This window comes from Arabidopsis thaliana (genome assembly GCF_000001735.4).
Source record: "Arabidopsis thaliana chromosome 1 sequence".
Taxonomy (NCBI): domain Eukaryota; kingdom Viridiplantae; phylum Streptophyta; class Magnoliopsida; order Brassicales; family Brassicaceae; genus Arabidopsis; species Arabidopsis thaliana.
The window spans coordinates 7,618,650-7,639,792 of record NC_003070.9 but is presented as its reverse complement, the minus strand read 5'-3'; the positions used below and the strand labels follow the sequence as shown (position 1 = coordinate 7,639,792).

The 21,143-nt window shown below is 37.2% G+C and overlaps 6 protein-coding genes across 6 annotated transcripts; 1 reads left to right on the top strand and 5 right to left on the bottom strand.

Moving 5' to 3' along the window:
* Positions 1 to 3,134: 3,134 nt before the first annotated feature.
* On the bottom strand, positions 3,135 to 9,686 carry AT1G21730 (P-loop containing nucleoside triphosphate hydrolases superfamily protein). Its single transcript, NM_102022.4, has 23 exons — positions 9,172 to 9,686; positions 8,978 to 9,075; positions 8,799 to 8,888; positions 8,597 to 8,649; positions 8,383 to 8,448; positions 8,246 to 8,299; positions 7,832 to 7,891; positions 7,625 to 7,703; positions 7,265 to 7,332; positions 7,075 to 7,137; positions 6,850 to 6,954; positions 6,668 to 6,772; positions 6,358 to 6,465; positions 6,161 to 6,277; positions 5,750 to 5,914; positions 5,449 to 5,619; positions 5,095 to 5,292; positions 4,743 to 4,883; positions 4,528 to 4,653; positions 4,350 to 4,400; positions 4,190 to 4,237; positions 3,840 to 4,091; positions 3,135 to 3,743 (listed from the first exon to the last, which is right to left on the bottom strand). The coding sequence occupies exons 1-23, from the start codon at positions 9,426 to 9,428 to the stop codon at positions 3,546 to 3,548; spliced, it is 2,673 nt and encodes an 890-aa protein (NP_173592.3). The 5' UTR covers positions 9,429 to 9,686; the 3' UTR covers positions 3,135 to 3,545.
* Positions 9,687 to 10,428: 742 nt separating this feature from the next.
* Positions 10,429 to 11,337, bottom strand: AT1G21722 (uncharacterized protein; the record flags this gene model as incomplete). Its single annotated transcript, NM_001160884.2, has 2 exons — positions 10,429 to 11,144; positions 11,240 to 11,337. The coding sequence occupies 2 exons, from the start codon at positions 11,335 to 11,337 to the stop codon at positions 10,541 to 10,543; spliced, it is 702 nt and encodes a 233-aa protein (NP_001154356.1). The 3' UTR covers positions 10,429 to 10,540.
* Positions 11,338 to 11,502: 165 nt separating this feature from the next.
* On the bottom strand, positions 11,503 to 13,611 carry PBC1 (proteasome beta subunit C1). Its single transcript, NM_102021.3, has 7 exons — positions 13,394 to 13,611; positions 13,093 to 13,274; positions 12,876 to 12,983; positions 12,625 to 12,714; positions 12,282 to 12,366; positions 11,861 to 11,955; positions 11,503 to 11,771 (listed from the first exon to the last, which is right to left on the bottom strand). Exons 1-7 carry the CDS (start codon positions 13,397 to 13,399, stop codon positions 11,723 to 11,725), a joined length of 615 nt encoding a protein of 204 aa, NP_564149.1. The 5' UTR covers positions 13,400 to 13,611; the 3' UTR covers positions 11,503 to 11,722.
* Positions 13,612 to 13,654: 43 nt separating this feature from the next.
* Positions 13,655 to 15,473, bottom strand: OGG1 (8-oxoguanine-DNA glycosylase 1). The gene is made up of 3 exons (NM_102020.4): positions 14,711 to 15,473; positions 14,283 to 14,493; positions 13,655 to 14,166 (listed from the first exon to the last, which is right to left on the bottom strand). Exons 1-3 carry the CDS (start codon positions 15,352 to 15,354, stop codon positions 13,924 to 13,926), a joined length of 1,098 nt encoding a protein of 365 aa, NP_173590.1. The 5' UTR covers positions 15,355 to 15,473; the 3' UTR covers positions 13,655 to 13,923.
* A 153-nt stretch (positions 15,474 to 15,626) lies between these two features.
* SWI3C (SWITCH/sucrose nonfermenting 3C) lies at positions 15,627 to 19,792 on the top strand. Its single transcript, NM_102019.4, has 9 exons — positions 15,627 to 15,830; positions 15,969 to 16,499; positions 17,026 to 17,564; positions 17,721 to 18,078; positions 18,171 to 18,244; positions 18,440 to 18,525; positions 18,621 to 18,688; positions 18,790 to 18,965; positions 19,062 to 19,792. Exons 1-9 carry the CDS (start codon positions 15,815 to 15,817, stop codon positions 19,635 to 19,637), a joined length of 2,424 nt encoding a protein of 807 aa, NP_173589.1. The 5' UTR covers positions 15,627 to 15,814; the 3' UTR covers positions 19,638 to 19,792.
* Positions 19,793 to 19,873: 81 nt separating this feature from the next.
* AT1G21695 (hydroxyproline-rich glycoprotein family protein) lies at positions 19,874 to 20,931 on the bottom strand. Its single transcript, NM_148480.4, has one exon. It carries the CDS (start codon positions 20,659 to 20,661, stop codon positions 20,008 to 20,010), a length of 654 nt encoding a protein of 217 aa, NP_683321.1. The 5' UTR covers positions 20,662 to 20,931; the 3' UTR covers positions 19,874 to 20,007.
* Between the last annotated feature and the right edge of the window lie 212 nt (positions 20,932 to 21,143).

Genomic DNA, 21,143 nt, shown 5'->3' with positions numbered 1-21,143 from the left:
TCAAATATTATTAAGTTTCAAATTTTGAATTTTTGCACTTTTTCCTAATAAAATACAAAAAAACACTTCGAAACTCTTTTGTATGGAATATCAGGATACAATATACATACATATATATATATTCCCTAAATTTATATGTTTTCAATGTGTAAAAGATTGTTGTAAGAGAAACTACTAGAACCGCTTTATCATTGGTCATGGAGTTCCATGTTATTAGACTGTAGATAACATATTAGATTTACTAAAATTAACTAGTAATCACCGTTTACAAAATTACAAGATGATTTATACAGTTTTAGTTTCTGTAACTTGTTGAGTTGATATTTCGTTGAAATCCTTTTTTTTGTTTTGTCAAATATTTCATTGAAATCCTTGATGCATTTTCTCAAAAAAAATACATAAACACGTGTAGTCACGTTAATACACTATACGTGTATTTAAACTAGTTAGTGTATTTAATTAGGACTATCTTAATTGACTCTTAAAAACCGAACCTAACAAATTGGCCACCGATAAATTTGGCATGCAAAGATCGACATAATAATCAACATCTAAGCAAATAGATATGCAAAGAAAAGCAACAGTAGGTTATCAGAAAAAAGGCAAAAAGAAAAGAAAAAAGCAACAATAGAGTTATGTTCATAATTATTGCTCTGTTTAATTACCATGTCTTTATATATGCATGTAACCCCCTACTCACCTCATCATGATCAAGTGTGTATACAACCATTAATTACTATTTAGTTTTGAACATAAATATATGTAAAAGAATTCTCTGATCTTTGTTTCATTTTAAAAATAACATGATTTTCATTGAGTAAAACATGGTGATTAAAAAATATAGCATCTCAAGAGTTACATACAAAAACGGTAAGATGTGGTGATAATTAACGAATGATAACATACGATCTGGTGGGAAAAATGGTGGTTTTCTATTAGTAAATGATTAGATCAGTATAGTTTCACTTTCACATAGGAGGCTTTATCTGTATTTTTTTTGTGTTACGCCAATAATTTTGTACTATCAAAGATTTTAATTTCACCTTTTAGATATTTTAAAATATCTCTAGTTCGAGTTATTTTGTAAATTGTTTTTTTAATCGCTTTTACCTACATATAGTATTTTAATTTTGTATTTGAAGAAACTTAAGAATCATATTATTATATCATCTTTAACTATCACCAAAATGCTTTAAGAAAAAAAAACATCCACTATATATCGGGCCATTATCATTAATCATATTTTTGAAAGCTCACATCAGAATATATATCGTTTTAAAAGTTCCAAAAATGAATTGAAAGAGTACTCTGTGTACGAAAACTATTAATTTTTTTAAAATCAAATGAATAAATTTATTTACAAGTTAGTGAGATAATTAATTAATGAAGTGATGATATCACTTTTGAATATTAAATTCTTAATGGTTGTTATACTAATGTCCAAAGAAATGGTGAGCTGCACGGAGGTAAGATATAGAAAGGTGGTGGTTGTTTCTAACTCCCACATTTTTTTCTTGTTTACGTTAACTCCTTAACTTTAATATTACCGATTCCTTTTGGTATTCAAACTATTTTTGATGACATTATCACTTTTGTATTCTTCTGGTTCTTTGTATTATTAGTTTTTATCCAAAATACACAACACCATTTTACATCTGTATATATTAAAAGAATTGGAACATGATATCATTTAAGCCCCTAAATTGGAAGAATGGGAAATGAGTTCAAAACCAATCGCTTGGGCTCACCATAAGTTTCCAACTTGATGCATCATCATTTGATGGCGTCTAACTTAACCCCACCACTCTTTTGACTTTTATTACAAAAATTTAATTTTCATAGACAGTTCATGAATATCACTTTGTCCAAAACTATCAAAAGTACACTGAGAAACGACCATTTTTTTTTTTTTTGCATGGAAACACAATTAGTATCGAGATTTCTTAGATAGTAAGCAGTAACCCGATCAACATTCAAAGTTTTGACGTCATCTTTGATTGAAAGTTTTATGGTTTTGTGGTAGTAACTATGGATTAATGTATGCAGTAAAAGTTTGACTTATGTCAAACAATGATCGATTCTCATTCATTACAGTTTATATATATGATAAATTAGTACTATATGCAAATGTATGTTCTGTGGTTAATACGAGGTGGATAACCATTTTTATTCTTTCTTTTCTGTAATGAGTTCTCGATTATGTTTCATTAATTTTGTAGTTTTACTTTTGACGTCAACTAGGTATAGAAAAAAAATCCAGTAAAGATTCCAATGAGAGCATGAATTGCTTAATAATGAAGATATTTTTGTCAACATTTTATTTGTCAATCTTGTAGAAAAAAAAATTACTATTATCAAGCACGTCCATATCCATATCGCACGTGGCGTTGATAACTTCCTTAAAAGCCCTAACGTTGAACATTAGCAAGTACAACGGTTAACCTAATCCGGATAAATTATTTTATTAGTACATAAGAGGGGAATCTTGAATCTTGAATGCTCAACAATTTACACCAAACCCCGATTTATCTTTGAAAAGAAAATATTAGACGTCCTCGTGATTCAAAACCCCATGAAGACTGCCGCGTTTCATGATATTGTGACTTACAGAAATACTATAAAATAGTTAAGACCAAGTCTTAAAATAAGGTAATACTATCTTCATTGTATTGAGTTTCTTATTTCCAATGCACACCATCCAGCTACTACGCTCGATAGCCAAATGTGGTTTCAGTTTTAGCAGAAACTAAACAAAAAGACATAATTTATAGGTGAATAGAGTAACGACCATTTTCAAGTTGGAGAAAAAAACGAAAGAAGAACAAAGATGATGATGTGAACATTTATGAGTCTTTTTTTATTAATTAATTGGTGAAGTAAAAACAATAGTGGTTGTGGAGAAATGAAATAAAAGCTTGGTGGTGTTGTAACTTGTAAGTGTGTACTTTAGTATTTTTGGATTTTGTGGAATATCAACCTATTTCTAGTCCCTCTTTCTCTTTTCACAAACAACATCATGCTTTCATCTCCATTATCATCATTCCAATGCTTTGCCTTTCTTATAAAACTTTTTCCTTGCAAACTTTGTTTATGTTCAATTTATATATCTTCATCATATATTTCAATAGTATTATGTGATTTTGACCAAATAATTTTCAGAATATCAAATCAGTTACATATAGCTAAACAAAGTTAATTAAGCTGAAAAACTAACTATGGAACTTGTTGCAACATCATTGATTCAACCTAAGAACATACAAAAATAGTGGTCACTGAGAACAAGAAAACAAATTTGTGAGGAATATTTACATCATGTGTTTGTCATCAGACGTAATCAAAATACTATCCAAGCAATACAAACCATTTTTTCTGGATTGAATGCCTTTGGGAGCATCATGATCTCTTGTTCCCTTTGATGGATCAACATCATTACCTTCCAAGTAGAGTCTGAGATTTGCATTATATGTCAACGAAGATGATTTACTTTGCAGCATTATCTTGAAGCTGGGAGTCTCCGAGCAACAACAGAGAGACCTGAAACTTTTTCACCTGCTGAGTTTCGCGTTTTCATTGCAGAGTCTGGTAACTTCTTCAGCCAAATTCTGAAGTTCTACTGCTGCAGCAGACGCCAATTCTTTAGCATATGAAGCTTCTTCAGTGAGTTTCTTGTTAAGTTTTCCAAGCTCATCTTTTTCCTCAATTAATCGCATCTTCTCCTTCTTCAGATTCTCTATTTCCAATGCCTAGTGATGTAAACAAAAACCCCAAAAATGTTCATCACAATGATTTGGTGTGTCGGGTAGATGAATGAAGGAGCAAATTTTGTATGGGAATGATACCTGAGAGTTGAGAGCTGTTTCGTTGTAGATCTCTTTAGTCTCTTCCTGAGCAAATACTCTATTTAAACTCATCACGCTGGTCGGTGTTCCTGCTCCAGAGTATATTTCTGACTCTTCACCATTTCTGTTGTGAATATTCTTCCCTGATGATTCGTCTCCTGCGATTTGCTGTGTTGATTGTCTCTCGGCTAACGAATCTAGTTGTTGTCTTAGTAGAATGATTGTCTCTTGCATCTCAGCGTTTTCTGATTTCTGTGTATATTATTAGGGTAATAATGAACTTCAAACTGGTAGTTCTCAACCTTTCACACTTTAAAAATACAGAAACATTATATGAAGTTTTAGCTTACAGTCATCTGCAGCTGCTCCTGAAGTATCCTATTGTCTGCAGACTTTATCTTGAAAAAGGCATTTCATAGCAAAAGACATTGTCACTGAGTCAGTGATATTCTGATCTATAACAATACCGAGTGAGAAGTAATGAGAGAAAAGAGAAAAGAGGATGAGTACCTCATGTTCAAATATTTTCTCATTTAGTTGCATCGTGAGCTTTGACAGAACCTATATCAAGCAAACACAGGAAATTATCCAATAAGTGTATTGAAATGGATTCATATAAGCAGATAATCCTGAATGAAACTATTTCTACATCTAAACTCTTGTTTTTGTTCGTCATCTGTTATTTTACCTGGGGCATTCCAAGAGAATCTGAGGCATAGGGAGTCATTCCGAAAATCTCAATAATTTGTTGCTCGAGAACACGTATTTGATCCTTCTTTTCGCTGATTTCATCTTCTAATTTCTGTATTTGATCCTGCAGTCGACAATGCAAACATGAAAGAAGCAAGATGTTATATGCTAATTTTTTTGATATTGTTAAGCAAGATCACACGAGAAGCTCACTCTGATGTGAAAATCCTCAGGGTTGCGAGCAGCTTGTTCGGAAAGCCGATTTAATGAACTGGTACGTAAGGCTACTTCTCCAACAAGTATTTTTGTCTGCTCGTGAAGAAGATCCATTTGATCCGCAATAGTAGTTCCAGTCTGTCGTATGTCATTGTTGATGGTTATGTGTCAGTAAAAAGATACACAATGACCACTTTAAAACCTACGAACCGACCACAGGATATGGTGTTCAACGAATAACAATTAAGGCGTCACTACTTTCTCAAGGGTAATCATGGAAGCAATAGTTATAAGAAAAAAATAATCATGGAAGCAACAAGAAAATTGTGAAGGAACAATATTCTCTTACCGGAGACGAGTCTTCTGGTCCAACAGTAGCACTGAACAAGTCTCCAGCAACAGTTTTTTCCGGAATAGACTTAATAGCCGCTGCATTTTCTCTTCTAGTTGTTTTTGTTTGTGTATACTTGGAGGAAGATGAAGGAGATCCACTTGCTTGGCTCTGGTTACCATCAGTCGGCAATGTCCCGGCCACACCATCAGATTTCTGCAGCATATACATTATGGGTCATGTCTAATGCCGAAACAGTCTAATCACTCTTTATGTTTTTGGATTGTGTCATTTTTATATATCAGAACACAATGACTAACTCCATCTATAAATATCGATACAACAGAGGGATCAACGAAGATTAGAACTTACTTTCAGTTTTAGCCAGCCAAGCATTCCACGAGTCTTGTTCTTTCTCCTGTCCTTTGTCATCTCGTCCAGACTACTATTGCCATCTCTTGGCTCCTTTAAATGTTCAGAAACTGTGCTTACAGCACCATCATCAGCCATGTTCTCCCGTCTTCTATCGGGCAAGTATGCTAGCTGTAGGAACCATAATGTTAAATTATACATCAATATCAAATGGTGTAATTGTAAACGCTGAAACAGAAATATTATTGTTCCACCAAAATGGAATGATGTCTTGCAAACAACGTTAATTTAACATGCATACCTCATCCTCTCCAAAAGCTTGCCTCCATATATGGTCAGGTTTTACAGAAGCAGCTTGGAGTGAACTTTTTGTTGAAACCAAGATTAACTTTGTCAATCGCTGAATTCTTCCCATCAGAGCTGCTTTGGCTTCTTCATCATCCTCCAACCTTGACTGAAGTTTAACCTGACACGATTTCAGCTTCTAAAATGAGAGAGAGCACAATGAAAGCAAGGCATGTTATTTCTGGGGAATGCATTTTTTAAATTCACAGATATAACCAACATATTCTAAAAGGTAAAATTTGATTAAAGATTAATCATTTCAAATGTTTAGCTAGTAATAGCCTAATAGCTAAAGACATTGTCATCAGAGTTTTGTAATATCTGGCCGCAACAACAAGAAAAGAAGGAACTATCTGCATACACCAACCTGAAGTTTTCGATCAGCCAAATCATCTTGGTTTCCGTGCCTCAATTGCGTAAGTTCTTCTTGTAAACACGATATTTCTTTCTGATACTTTTTTATAAGGGACTTCTCATCCATAATCTATATAAAAAATTAGAAATATCAGGAAGACAGCTCTAATGAATCTAAGGAACTTCAGAGACATAGATACATAAATGCACCTTATTTCGTGAAGCTTTGATTTCAACATGCTTGCACCTCTGAGCGAATTTCAGTGTGTTGTGCGTCTCTTCACTTGTGCTGGATGCAGGTGTGATAGTGCAAATAAGCTAGAAAAAAACAAAATCAGAGGGGTTAGAACGCCAATATTGAGACACGGTCTCATACTTACAAGAGAGAGCTATGTCATCAAATGAAAGTTCATAAAAACAAAACAAAAACAAAAACCTGGCCTTAAGAAACTTCACAAACAAATCATTATTGACAGGCTCGTCTAGAGATTGATTAATTAGGGAAGCTTAGAGCACTTACTGACACTCGTCCATGACCACTTAGTGTTGACTGCAAGAGACGCGTAAGTTTAGAATCCCTGTAGGGTATATGAGCTGCCTTGGTGTCTGTCAATTTAGATATAACCTGAAGATGGAGATTAGAAGTTTACACACGCATATATCGAGAAGAGTAAATGTTATACTGAAAAAGAACTTCCTTACAGTGCCAAGAGTGAGTAAACTTTTATTGATAGAAGAGCCCTCTTTCCTTCGCTGTCCAGTTATTTCAGTTTTAGAACTTTCAGACCCAGCAAGATCAATAAGGTGCTGCATCAAACCAAGAATCAGAATGTTAGATACGGACAAGCACCTGAATACACTTCCCAGCAATAAAGTGGGACATGGCTTCATATACAATAGCAAAATCAGTATGAGTCTAGTAATTACCAATTGTGAGAGACTAACATCTTCGCCGTCATCTCCCTTTCCATGTGGACTGCTTTCTATAGTCTGAAACACACTGAAAACTCTAAGGGAAAGAGCTAAAAATAATGACCAGCTGTACACGAAGGATCTAAGGCATATGTGTAGTTGAGATGGAGACAAGAAAGATACACTACTAAGTAATAGGACTCACCAAGGTGAACATTGTGTGGCTCCGACTGCTGAAAAGATTGACATTATTTGAACCAACATGCCTGTGTTCTGCAATAACTCCAACAAAGACAAAGTATCACAGAACCAAACAGAACATAAATAAGAGAGGTAGAGCCTTCTAAAGAGAAGCAGAAGTTGCGACCAAGTGATACTGAATGATAATACTATAAAGTCAACAAAATCACTAGTTAAAAGAATATGACTTATGACCTTAAAACACATGATTTGTAGATATTGTTAATGAGGAAACTGTGTTTTGGGGACATAATTATGAAACTATGTTAACCGAAAGATGAGCTTACGCTGAAGGTAAACAGGTATTTAATTCAGGATCTTATACCTTCTCCAGATGCTATTAGGGATAGAGCATGGGCAGGGGATAAGACAACCTCATCTTTTATACCTTCAACATATGTGCCCTATCAACATAAACACATCACACTAATAATACTGAAACTTAAGATACAAATGAAGCTTGGATAAATGAAATGCGCAAGCCCCACATTAGGATTTGATCAGGTTTTCTGCGACATAATCCACCAGTTACCTGAGAATCCTCTCGTATTCTTAGATTTTGCCCTGTTGGATCTAGTAAGTCATTGATGACCTGTAAGAATAATTCAAAAGACCCTCAAATCATGCACCAGGTGGTTGTACTAGGAATCAATGAGAAACTGAAAAATCTAGTTCTGCTTCAGAACAAACAGCCAATTGTCTCTTCGCAGTTCATGAGTTTACAGTTACATGTATAATTGAAATGGAATTCCTTCCTGAAATCAATTACTTGAGCATACTCACAGTCGTAGGTTGGACACAGAATCACATTTGAGGGCTAAATCCTATAGCATTCTTCTAAGCTTCTAAGCAATATCAAATTGATGCCATGGATACCATGTCCATGGAAACTTACAACAGTTTAAATTACAAGCAGGCCATGCAAATAAACAGAGTAAGAGCCTACCTCATTGTATATCTCTAGATACGAAACACGAAGAAGAAATTCCCGTTCTGGTGTCTGGATAGCTGAAACATAATTAGCTAAAGAATAGAGTAGAAAAAATCCTTTTAAGAAAACAGAACTAAAGAGTAACCTATCACCTCCTGAATAATGCTAAATACATCCTTTACAGCCAACGGAATTATTCCAGGTGACCTTTGCTCCCCCTAAATGCAAAATACATCATTAGCCAAGGTCTACAAGGCACATGTGTCACAAAAGTGGATGTGCACAAGAGAAACACTTTGTTGGATATCTTTCTTACTTTAACACCTAATAAGAGACATAAAGATATTTTTCAGCCTAGTAACTTACATGCATTGTATGAGTCTTCCCACTGCTAGTAACTCCATAAGCAAACACAGTACCTGCACATGGGCAAGGAAAGGATGCATTTTTCAAGCTAATGAATTTAAAAAGCACCTAACTTGAAGCCCTACCAACATCAAATTGTCCAAACGCATAAGAAATCTTCTCTTTTAGAACCAGAAGAACAACTAGTTAAGATGAAACATACCATTAATCCCTGACATTGCCCCACTAACAACTTGTTGAGCAGCAATGTCATAAACACGCCGAGTAGTTGTTGGTGGACCAAATACTCTATCTGCAAAATACACTTAATCAATTCGAAACAAAAGAAAATAATTCATCTAAAGAGTTCAACAATCTTATGAATTGTAAAATTTGACTAACCAAATCCATAACAAAGAGATGGATTATACTCATTCCTAATAGTATAGTCTCCATCTGCATACCACGCAATCTCATCTCCATTATTGACCTCTCGTGGACTATTTTCAAATTCACCAAAAACATGTCAATAAACCAAACAAAACTGAAGTAAAAAAAACAAAAAAAACGGATTTTGCTAATCAAATTAACCTAACCTGAGAGGACGAAACCGAATCGTGACTGTAATATTCTCCTTCAGTTTCGTGGAAGCAACAGCCGTACTAGAGGCGGCGGCGGAGGAAGTAGACGGACTAGGACTAGAACGTAGTAATGGACTAGAAGAAGTAACCGGAGAAGCAGAAAAGTGAGAGGAAGAAGGAGTTTCCGGACGTTTCATCGGAATAGTCGCCGGCGATCTACGAGGACGAGCCGGCGAGATCGTGGATGATCTCTGTGACCTAGTAGCAGACATTGTTAGAAGATACTAGTGAAGAGGAAATGGTTCCAAGAGACAGTTACTGTAAGAGATGGAGCCAAAGAGAGAGAGAGAGGGAAGAAGAAGAAGCTCGTTCGCCGAAATCAATGGAGGTCACGTCATTCATGTATCGATTTTTTTTTTCCCACTCCCTCCAAAAAAACACACCATAATTTGAAAATGACGAAAATAGCCTCAGATATTAAAGTACTGCTATCTAATTGGTTACAAAACAATTCTGTAAATGAATTTATTTATTTTTACTCTCTGCGCTACATATTATTATCACATGGACAAAATATTTAAATTATTTGATGAACTGACAGAAAGAATTAAATAATTTTGCTGAGCTGCCAAAAATAATAATTTTTTGAAAACAAATTGTTTGCTCTAAGAAAGAAAAAAAAAACATTTTTTGGTGATGTTTATCTCAGGGCAAGGCAACATTATTTTGTAATTATGTGAGTTTAATTGTAAATAACGAAATTACCCTCACCTAATCATCATTATCAAGGGTATAATCGGAATGAAAGCAAAACATTATAGATTATAGAAAAATAAATTGTATTTTTGTGTGTGATGAAATTCCTTAAGTCTTATAGTTTTCTTATTGTTTGTGTTTGCACAAATCGAGCAACCTATCATATTTACATGATTCATGTTAGTAAAACCTCAGTTAGATTGTTTTGTAGTTTTGTGAACAATTGATGTGTTGACCAATGAAAACAAATTGCTGAAACTTGTGTTCTTTTTTTGTGGTCCTTTAGGTACATCACACATTCTAGCTGTTGTCCCTGAAGCAATATTGAGGAGCCCATTACCATAAATATGATTCTTGATTCAAGATTTTGCGAGCACTCTAAAGATTCTCATTCATGTTTTGGTTTTGCCCTCATAAGTCATAACAAAACTAAATATTTGGTATTATGTTGATTACAATACTTATTAAACCGAAGAAGCAAGAATTAAACATAATGAAAAGGTCCAAAAACACAGAGAGATTGGTTTATAAAAATTGACCCATGCAGCTGGTCAACTTTCAAGAAGAGGAATTATAAAGCTTAGAGGAGATCATTGACAGTTGCAGGTAATTCCTCCATTGTGATGTATTAATTAAGAAGACTGACATGGTTCATTCTATCACCATGGTGAACTCGATTTCTGCGTTTTGAAACCTTCCGTGCGAACTTAGACTCTCTACTCACTCTAACACCATGTATCGGACTACCACCATCAGCATGTTGGCTCAAACCCGAGTCAGAACGATGGTCTTTCCTCACACCAACTCTAACACGATGGTTCCTCGGTCTCAGAGACTTTCTAAGACGTTCTTCTTTTCTGCATTCTCGCTTCGATCTATGGTACGTGAACGACCCATCATCATCAACATCATCATCGTCATCACTATTATCATCATAATCTTCCTCTATATATCTGTTGTGTCTGCGTCTTCTTCTACGTTTAGAGTGTAGCAGATCATAGCAGAAGAAACTACAACAATAGCCAAGCATGTAGAACCAACAAGAGACCAAAACCCATAGGAGTTTGAAGAAACCGTGGATGATACAATGCCAAAAACCAACTTTGTATAGCATGTAGATGAAGAATAGAAAGAAGTAGGATAAGATTAGGATTAAGGCGGTTTTCGCAAGATTAGCCACGCAGAAATTCTCAACGTAGCATATGAAATCCCACGGTGATGGACAAACCGAACTGTTCCAAGTAAGATTAGTTTTAAGTTTCCGTTAAGCAAACCAATAAACTTTGAAGATTATTGTAATATAAGTGATGGTTTTGTGTATAATTACCTGCAAGATTTTCCAGATAAAAAGTCAAGTGGAGAACCAAAGAAGTTTCCGATAGAATGAGAGAATCCGGTGAAGAATGAGTCCATTACGTTACCCATCACGACCAACTTCCGATTTTGGATTATTCTAGATTAGTTATTATGCGGATTAACAGACATAACAAGCCGATCGAATTAGGACAGGAAATTAGAGAGGCCTTTGAGGAGTTAGTCGCTGTAACTGCTCTAAGATCTGGCGGTTACTGTGATATTTTAGTTTCCCCTGTTTTTTCTTATTTAGTTGGAAACAATTGAGTTAAAAGTGTTATTCTTCGATAACTCTACGAATTAAAATCATATAATCCATTATCCAAGAGGAAAATCAAACTTCATACATAACCCATAATTTCAGCCAAGGAATGATCATATAATTAAACCGGGATGTGAAGGTTACACTACTTAAAACCGGATTACAGCGGAAAACAACTTGAATAGAAGAAGCAGATCAATCCATCCTTCCCTTTAGGATCCTCTCCTTAATCTCTGTTGGTGTTCTGTACAACACATCACCATGGAAGTTTGTTTTAAGAACTAATTTTGGATAACAAATGTGTGGAAAAGAAGAGAAGAAATGAGAACTTACACAATGTAAACATGCCCTCCCCAACCACTCAGACAATCACGGTCAACAGATGAGAGAAGTGCTTGCGATATTGTCTCGAACAATTCCTCAGCTTCCTGAAAATCCTCATGTGTTAAGCCAGAGTCTCGATACATAAGTCTAGAGTAGTACAATGGAGTATGGCTAACAAGCTCAGACTATTAAACACCTCATGCCAGAGAGGGATAATTGAAGATATCAAAGAGAAAACTAATGGCTATCGTGATTCCTACGGGCATTATGCACCTTAATGTTCACACCAATTCAAGATTCAACTTTTCTACATAGTAACACTAAACCTTGAACCTACCAAACTGCAACGCCTAGATGTGGTAATTTAAGCATTTTCATTGTCGGGATTTAGAAATATAACAAGAGATGATGAGGTTGTTAGCGGGCAAACCATATCTGGCTTGTACATTGCCTCACAAGCTCCATAGAGTGATTCTGAAGCAGTTCCAGATACAACAAAATCTTTAGCTAACTCTCTGCATTTCGAAGAGAACAACTATTATTAGATGTTCCCTGTTATATCAACAAAATAAAATAAAATAAAATGCAACAGTACTTCTTAAGTACAACAAGTCCAAAACCAAAAGCAAAATAAATAACATACACAAGACATCTAGCTCAAGGACTATACAGACTATACAGACCACACTAACCAAGCTAATGACATTAACATGTAAGAGCGAAAATCGTCCATACAAATCAGAGATTATAACCAAGAATAGATGTGAACATACTTGGCTCCGATAGAGTCCATCGTGCAAATGAAAGGCTTGTCATCATCTCCCAAGCCAGCAATCACAGGTTGGCATAAGTAAGGACCAAATCTGAAATAAAGCAACCAATCTGATTATCTTTCTAAATCATGATTCAGAGACAAACTAAGCAAATCATTCCTAACCAGAATTAAAACTAGAGTCAGAAGCAGCATCGCAAATCAACAGGTAACTAATACAGCTACATAAGTAAACAACACAAGCACACTGACCTCTTCTCGTAAAGGATGGCTGAGACAAGACTAGCGAAAGTTTCAGGCTTCATGTCTCTCTCTTCCCTAAGCTGGTAAAGCTTATGACGAAACACCAAGCGCTGGTATCTTCAAACATCAAAAGACAAAACAAAGAGGAAAAAAAATCTTCTCAGTTCACTTCAAAATGTAAAAACAAACAAATATGAAAAATTTAGAAGCTTGCACGATAGTTTACAGTGTTTGAACATCGGTGGCGAGACCAGAAAGACCGATGAAGACACGATCGTGGATCTTGGAGATTCTCTGGAAATCAGTGGCGATTGTCTGTAGCTGAACACCGAGTCTCCGATCACTGGCGATGGCGAAACAATTCTTACCTACCATAGCAACAACAGCACTTCCATTGTACTCGAAGATCTGCATCGCCACAAATATCAATCAATTTTATCGTTCAGTCACTATTAAACCATTGATGCGTAAGACTAATAGAGCTGAGGTCTCCGAAATTAAAATTAACTGGGAATTATCAAACTTACCGACATCGGAAACTTAGGGTTTCAGAGTAGAATTTGGAGTTTTTTTCAGAACGGAGACGAAATCTGGGAAGGAGGAGGGGAGAGAGAGGGAGTACTAAGTAAAGTCGACGGTGGCTTGGAGGAAAATCCAGCCGGACTTTCTTTTTCGCCTCCAATAGTATTTTGGGCCTAATTTAGGCCTCGCTTTATTGGGCTTCTTATAGAAATTTAATTTCGACGAAATTTAGTTTTGTTTTTTGACAAAAGAAATAGATAAAAGGAAAAAATTCTCATTTCAAATCAAGAGAATTGCAAAGGGAACAAACAATTAGAATTTAATTTGGAAGTTTGAATGTAAAGTTACAAGTACATATCAAGATTGGTTCCTTAGTAAACAATGATCATAACAAATAACTACGCTCATTTGCCAGGGAGCCAAATACTGCATCAGCTTCAGAATTTTCTTAGCTCTTCCAAGGTCAAGTTTCTGGACTTGACGCATCAAGAATGGGTTGTGAAAACGATTCCTCGTAGCTTAGGTAGACACATAGTCATGGCTTCAACGTATCACAGCTAGTTTCATTAACTTCTGCAGACTCATCCAGTTTGTTAATGGGCTGGGAAAACGATTGCAAGAGAGTTTTTTGTGCAGGTAACTCGGCAATGAAAAGCAATGTTTGAGCCCAACCAGCATATTCACCATATTTACTCACAAAGGCTTCTGCAACTCGGCCATGGAGTTTAGGTGTCAGTTTTGCACCAGCAAGGTCTGGCAGTAGATAATTTGTTGCGATCTGATCCATTATCCAAAACAGAACAAAAAAAAAGTTGCCCGAAGTCATCATCACCATTATGTAATTGGATCTCAATTAAGTAAGTACAATACATAGAAACCGATGGACTTTGTTACCTGCCAGACATGTGTGTCAACCGGAATAGCACTATGCTGATCAAGAGAAAACAGAGCTATGCAAGCTGCTACCTTCGGACCAACACCAGGTAATGTACACAGCGCAGCAACTGCCTCTTGGAGTTCGACTTTGCGCAGAGAAAGAAGCCATTCATTACCACCACCTGGCTTTGCTTGCAAAGCATTCACTGTACCTGTTATGTATTTGGCTCTGCTCACCACAAGATAAACCAGAATGAGAGTTTTCAAATGAGATCAGAACCAATCAGAGAAACGGCCACACAATGATTATCTAGCTTAGACCAAACATTAGCTTCAATTCTATGAATGTATAGCCACAGAGTAAATAAAAGTATAAGCTTCAAGCAAAGTTTTAGCCTAAATGTCTAATTCAACATAATGCAACCATTAGAGAGTGATGAAATCACCTGTAACCAAAACCAGCCTTTCTAAACTCTTCCTCAGAAACCCTAGATAATCGATCCAATGATGGGAACTGATGAAACTCAAATCCATCAATGTCACCCAAATGTAACCCTAAAGACGAAACAAAATCCACCATCTTCGTAATCCTCGCAATGTTATTGTTCGATGAGCACAAAAACTGTATCAAGCACTCGAGCGGATCCTGCCTCAACACACGAGCGCCACGGAGATGTCTCGCTAGCTCTCCGAAACGAGGATCTTTTTTCGAGAAATCAGACCATAGCTCAGCTAACGAGATCTCAGCATTGAGAAAATCGAGCAACGCAAGCTCCGCGGATTTAGGGCTTGTGCTACAATGGACGCAGTAGGAAACTGCGTCGTCTCCTGGACGTTGTCTAAGAGAGACTAAGTGAGGCCCAATCGTTCCGCTATACTGAATCGCTCCAGTTTTCTTCCACCGGAATGTTTGACCCGTCGGAAAAGTTAACGGCAACGTCAGCTCCGTGTGGGTTAGTTTTAACGGGAACCATTTAGGTGTTCCTGTTCTGTGTAGCTTCTGTTTGAGAATCGGTGTGACCGGCGGAGACAGTGGTGGTTTGACGGTGGAAGAGATCGACGGCTGAGATGTAGGTCGAGGTCTCTTCATCGCCGTTGCTCGTTAACGGAACCACCACACCAGTATTAATGCGCGACGGTCGACTAATGTATCAATTTAAACCGGTTTAACCAATTTGAACTTTAAGAACCGAACTAAATAATTGATTCGGTTTTTCTCATTCAAAATTGAAAAATAAAACCGAAGTAAAGTTGACTTTAACCGAAGTTAAACCAAAATTTGGATTGGTCAACGAAGCTTGAATTTCGAAATCAGAACCCTCTTGTTTGTCGAGAAGGTTAGGTCGTCGTGGAGAATGAATTAATATATAGAGATTAATGAAGGAAATGGTGAAAGAAATTGCGAGAAAAAGGTTTGGTGTTTAGCTCGAGAGCTGGAAATCAGAACGACTCGGAGGAGAGAAGACAAAGAAAGCAATTCTTTTTACTAAGGGTCTTGCTTCGATTCCACAGAACCCAAAACCTCTATTTCTCTATCTTCATCCACAAAAATGCCAGCTTCTGAAGGTAAATTGCTGTTTCACATCTTTATCTCTCTCAAAATCCAAATTTAAATTGGGATTTGACTTACCCACATAGATCGTAGTGATGGGTATTTCGAGAATTCGTGTGAATTGAATTACACTTTTTACAATTCTGTCGCAGATAGAAGAGGGAAATGGAAAAGGAAGAAGAGAGGGGGGTTATCGGCGGCGAGGAAACCGAAACAAGAGGAGGAAGATATGGAGGAAGAAGACGAAGAGAATAACAACAACAACAACGAAGAAATGGATGACGTTGAAAATGCCGATGAGCTTCAGCAAAACGGCGGCGCAACTCCCGATCCGGGACTTGGTATTGGCGAGGTAGTTGAAGATTCTGGTTCGCGCATCTCTGATTTCCCGGCAGTGGTTAAGCGTGTTGTGATCCGGCCACACGCGTCTGTAATGGCTGTTGTGGCGGCTGAGAGAGCTGGTTTGATAGGGGAGACTAGAGGGCAAGGTTCACTTCCAGCTCTGGAGAACATTTCGTTTGGGCAATTGCAAGCGTTATCTACTGTACCTGCTGATTCTCTTGATCTTGAGAGGAGTGATGGATCGTCTTCGGCTTATGTTATCTCTCCACCACCTATTATGGATGGAGAAGGAGTTGTTAAACGGTTTGGGGATCTGGTTCATGTCTTGCCTATGCATTCAGGTGTGTTTTTTCTTCCTCTTGATACGCGCATTTATGTTAGAGGTTAGGCTTTATGCAGCATCAGCTTTTGCTGGTTGGTAGTATTGTAGTATATATCTTGTGATTGGAATGAGAATTAGTCAAAACAGGTTTGTATGCCGGTATCTCCTTAACGTATAAGTTCTTATCTTCCTTTTGTCTAGTGCCTGGTTCTTAGTTTACATTAATCTGAACGCGACTCAATTTCATATCAGATGTTTCTCTATGTTCCCATGTTCTGTCTGATGGAAAGGAAGAGGTATTATAACTTTTGTACATGATAAATTAGAGTACCTGCTGGCTTGAAGTAGCCTTAGGTGTCTTATCTCAGAAGTACAACTTGAATAGACTATGCAAGTGATGTTCTTCTAATTCGTTTGGGTTTTGTTCCTGGAGTCCTATGGCTCAAATATATCGAGATTCTCCTCTTATTTTATTTTTATTTTCTGATATTTTTGTTCCCAATGCTCGAATTTATTCTTCTACTTTTGCTGTTACATTTGAGCAGATTGGTTTGCACCAAACACAGTAGATCGACTTGAAAGGCAAGTGGTGCCACAGTTTTTCTCTGGGAAATCGCCAAATCATACACCCGAAAGTTATATGGAATTCAGGAACGCCATTGTTTCCAAATATGTAGAGAACCCTGAAAAGACACTGACGATTTCTGATTGCCAAGGATTGGTAGATGGTGTTGACATTGAAGATTTTGCACGAGTTTTCCGTTTTCTTGATCACTGGGGAATAATCAATTACTGTGCCACTGCCCAGTCACATCCTGGCCCTTTGAGAGATGTATCGGATGTGAGGGAGGACACAAATGGCGAGGTCAATGTGCCGTCTGCTGCTTTAACATCTATTGATAGTTTGATCAAATTTGACAAGCCCAACTGTAGACACAAGGGGGGTGAAGTCTATTCATCCTTGCCAAGTTTGGATGGTGACAGCCCTGACTTGGACATCAGAATTCGTGAACACCTATGTGATAGTCATTGCAACCATTGTTCTCGACCGCTTCCAACTGTGTACTTCCAATCGCAAAAGAAGGTTCTTAGGCTGCTTCCCCTTACGTACTGTTCTTTGTGTATCATTATCTGATTCTTTTTTGCACCCAGTGATGTAATAGACTCCAAGCTTTATCTTGCTTACTGTCTCGGATACTGGACCGCTTCTAACTAAAGGATCTTCATCTCTACTTTACAGGGGGATATACTCTTATGCTGTGATTGTTTTCACCATGGAAGATTTGTTGTTGGACATTCTTGTCTTGACTTTGTAAGAGTGGATCCAATGAAATTTTATGGCGATCAAGATGGAGACAATTGGACTGATCAGGAAACTCTCTTGCTTCTTGAAGCTGTGGAACTCTACAATGAAAATTGGGTTCAAATTGCTGATCATGTTGGTTCCAAGTCAAAAGCTCAATGCATTCTTCATTTTCTTCGATTACCTGTGGAGGATGGTCTATTAGATAATGTTGAGGTTTCTGGTGTAACTAATACGGAAAACCCTACAAATGGATATGACCACAAAGGAACAGATTCAAATGGGGATTTACCTGGTGATTTTGTTTTATTCAATTTGTAGCAATGAATTACTTTCCATAGTTATTTCCTTTGACATGCCATACTAATTGTCCGCTTGCGTCTGCAGGATATTCCGAGCAAGGTTCTGACACTGAGATCAAGCTTCCATTTGTGAAGTCTCCGAATCCGGTTATGGCATTGGTTTGTGAACTTTTTTCCGATGCAGATTTCATATGCGCTTCTTATTATCCTTATGATCTCACCAGTTAGAGATATCTCTGATCCATGAATCGATTATATCTGAGAGCTCAATTGTATGCATATTTTGAGTGGAGAATGGTCCTGTATTGCACATAAGTTTGGAGATATGAGGATCCTGATACCAAAATATTTTAGGTTGCATTTTTGGCATCAGCTGTTGGACCTCGAGTTGCTGCGTCCTGTGCCCATGAATCCCTCTCGGTTTTATCTGAGGACGATAGGTTAGTGTATTATATAGTCTCTATCCAATATAAATTCTCTGTAGTGTGATTCAGTTTAATAATACTATGGACTATTCTGAAACTTCTTGATCTAGGATGAAATCTGAGGGAATGCAAGGGAAAGAAGCCAGCTTGCTTGATGGAGAAAATCAACAGCAAGATGGTAAGGAAGTTATTTGATTGTTCTCTTTACAGTGATTCTTTGCTCTTTTGTTTTAACCTAATCTGCGACACCAACATGCTTTAATTGTAAAAAAAACTCAGGAGCACACAAAACATCAAGCCAAAACGGAGCAGAAGCGCAGACTCCACTGCCACAGGATAAGGTTATGGCAGCATTTAGAGCCGGTCTATCAGCTGCAGCAACAAAAGCAAAATTGTTTGCTGATCATGAGGAACGCGAAATCCAGAGACTTTCTGCTAATATCGTTAATCACCAGGTAAAATAGCAGAACCAGTTGCTGATGAGAATTACTGTAGGTAGTTGATTTATTTTGTTGTATAGTGTTTATTGCTGATCTGAGTAAAAACCGCAGCTGAAGAGGATGGAGCTGAAATTAAAGCAGTTCGCAGAAATTGAAACACTGTTGATGAAAGAATGCGAACAAGTAGAGAAAACCCGTCAGAGATTTTCTGCAGAACGGGCTCGTATGCTCTCAGCAAGATTTGGATCTCCTGGAGGAATCTCTCCACAGACTAATAATCTCCAAGGCATGTCTCTATCCACAGGTGGTAACAACATCAATTCTCTCATGCATCAGCAACATCAGCAACAACAAGCTTCCGCAACTTCTCAACCAAGCATAATCCCAGGATTCAGCAACAACCCGCAAGTTCAAGCACAGATGCATTTCATGGCACGACAACAACAACAACAACAACAACAACAACAACAACAACAGCAAGCTTTCTCGTTTGGCCCGAGATTACCTCTCAATGCAATACAGACCAATGCAGGATCAACAGCTTCACCAAACGTCATGTTTGGCAACAACCAACTAAATAACCCTGCAGCAGCTGGAGCAGCATCGATCAACCAGCCTTCGTTTAGTCACCCGATGGTTAGGTCTTCCACAGGTTCAGGCTCAGGGTCCGGCTTAGGCTTAAACTAAGATCCATCTTTCTCTAGCTTATTTAGCTTATCAGTATCCATATTTATTTCACCTTGTTATTTTTAAAGATAAGTTATTTGGCTTTGAGACCGTAGTCTTGTTCCAAGTTAGTGTCTTGTAGTATCAAACCATCATCATCATCATTGTGAATTAAAACAGTCACCAATCTTAATGTCTCTCTTTCCCACAACCATTTCTCTACTCTTCAAACATTAGGGGTCTTTTAACTCGATTCATTTTGACGATAATATATAGACAATTTCATTACAAATCTACATGTAACATATTCGTTCTTGTCGCAATGAAAAACTCAAAATCATTTTTATTTGATTAATCTCTAAGATGTTTTTTTTTTTTTAAGCCTAACCATTTAACCAAGGCGGGAACGAGCTATCATTAACATGGTTTTTTTCTCATAAGAGCTTAAATCCGAATCAGTCCGTTTTAGCGGCGAACCACGGCGAGAAGAGAAGGACGATTTCGGCGAACTCCACCTCGAAGATACCGGCGATCCCTGGCTAGAATCTTCTTCCGACGGAGAAAGCGTTGTTCCCGATTCATAGAAATTGTCAGACTCCGATGTTGTTGATGATGGTTCCTGCTGACCGGTCTTTTTTAAATCGCCGCTCTTACTCTTTTTCAACCCAAATAATGACTTGGGAAAAAAACACCGAGGCAATGAGCCACCGGCACGAGGAGAAGAAGATCGGAAATATGGAGTCGGAGATGCTGAACAGTTGGAGTCGGAATCTGAAGGCGATTTCAGCTTGAAAGACGGAGGAGGAGCGAAGGGAGAGACTGGTCGGCTTCTGGATTCAGAGAAGAAAGAAGAAGAAGACGACGGAGATGGCGAATTCGACGGCGGAGTTGATTTTAATTTGAGAGGAGGAAGTTTGTTAGGAGGAGGTGGTTGAAGAAGAGCTGGATCATCATCACCGGGTCGGGTTTTAGGTACACCGGGTCGGATCTCCCACTTAAAAGGCACAGCTCCGGGTCTCTTGAAAGAATCGTCACCATCGACCATTAGGTAAAAGTAAACAAAAGCGTTTCTGTCTTGATCAAATTAAGATTCATAAGGATTCTACTAATAAGAAACTACTTATAGATTTAGATTAGATCAATTATTTTTAGAACGTATCCAGATTTATGACAGTTTTATGTGAAGACTATAACATTCAACGAATTTTGTGTCTTGACAGCATTTTTATTTATTTATGGCATTACTAATGTTTTCTATAGTTTGGATGTGTATCCGAATCTTCCTTTTATGTGGATATGTATATTAATCCTCTTGTATTTTATTACATTTTCGTAGGATTTTACTATTTTGATTATTAGAGGTAATAAATAGAAAAATATAATTATATAAATCTACTATATTTTTTATTTTTATATTTACATTTTGGGATCTACACTGTATATATATCCAACTAGTAAAGAAACACATTACTCCTTTTACGGTGTCAATATTGGATATAGATAAAGGGATTCACTAATTCTTACAAC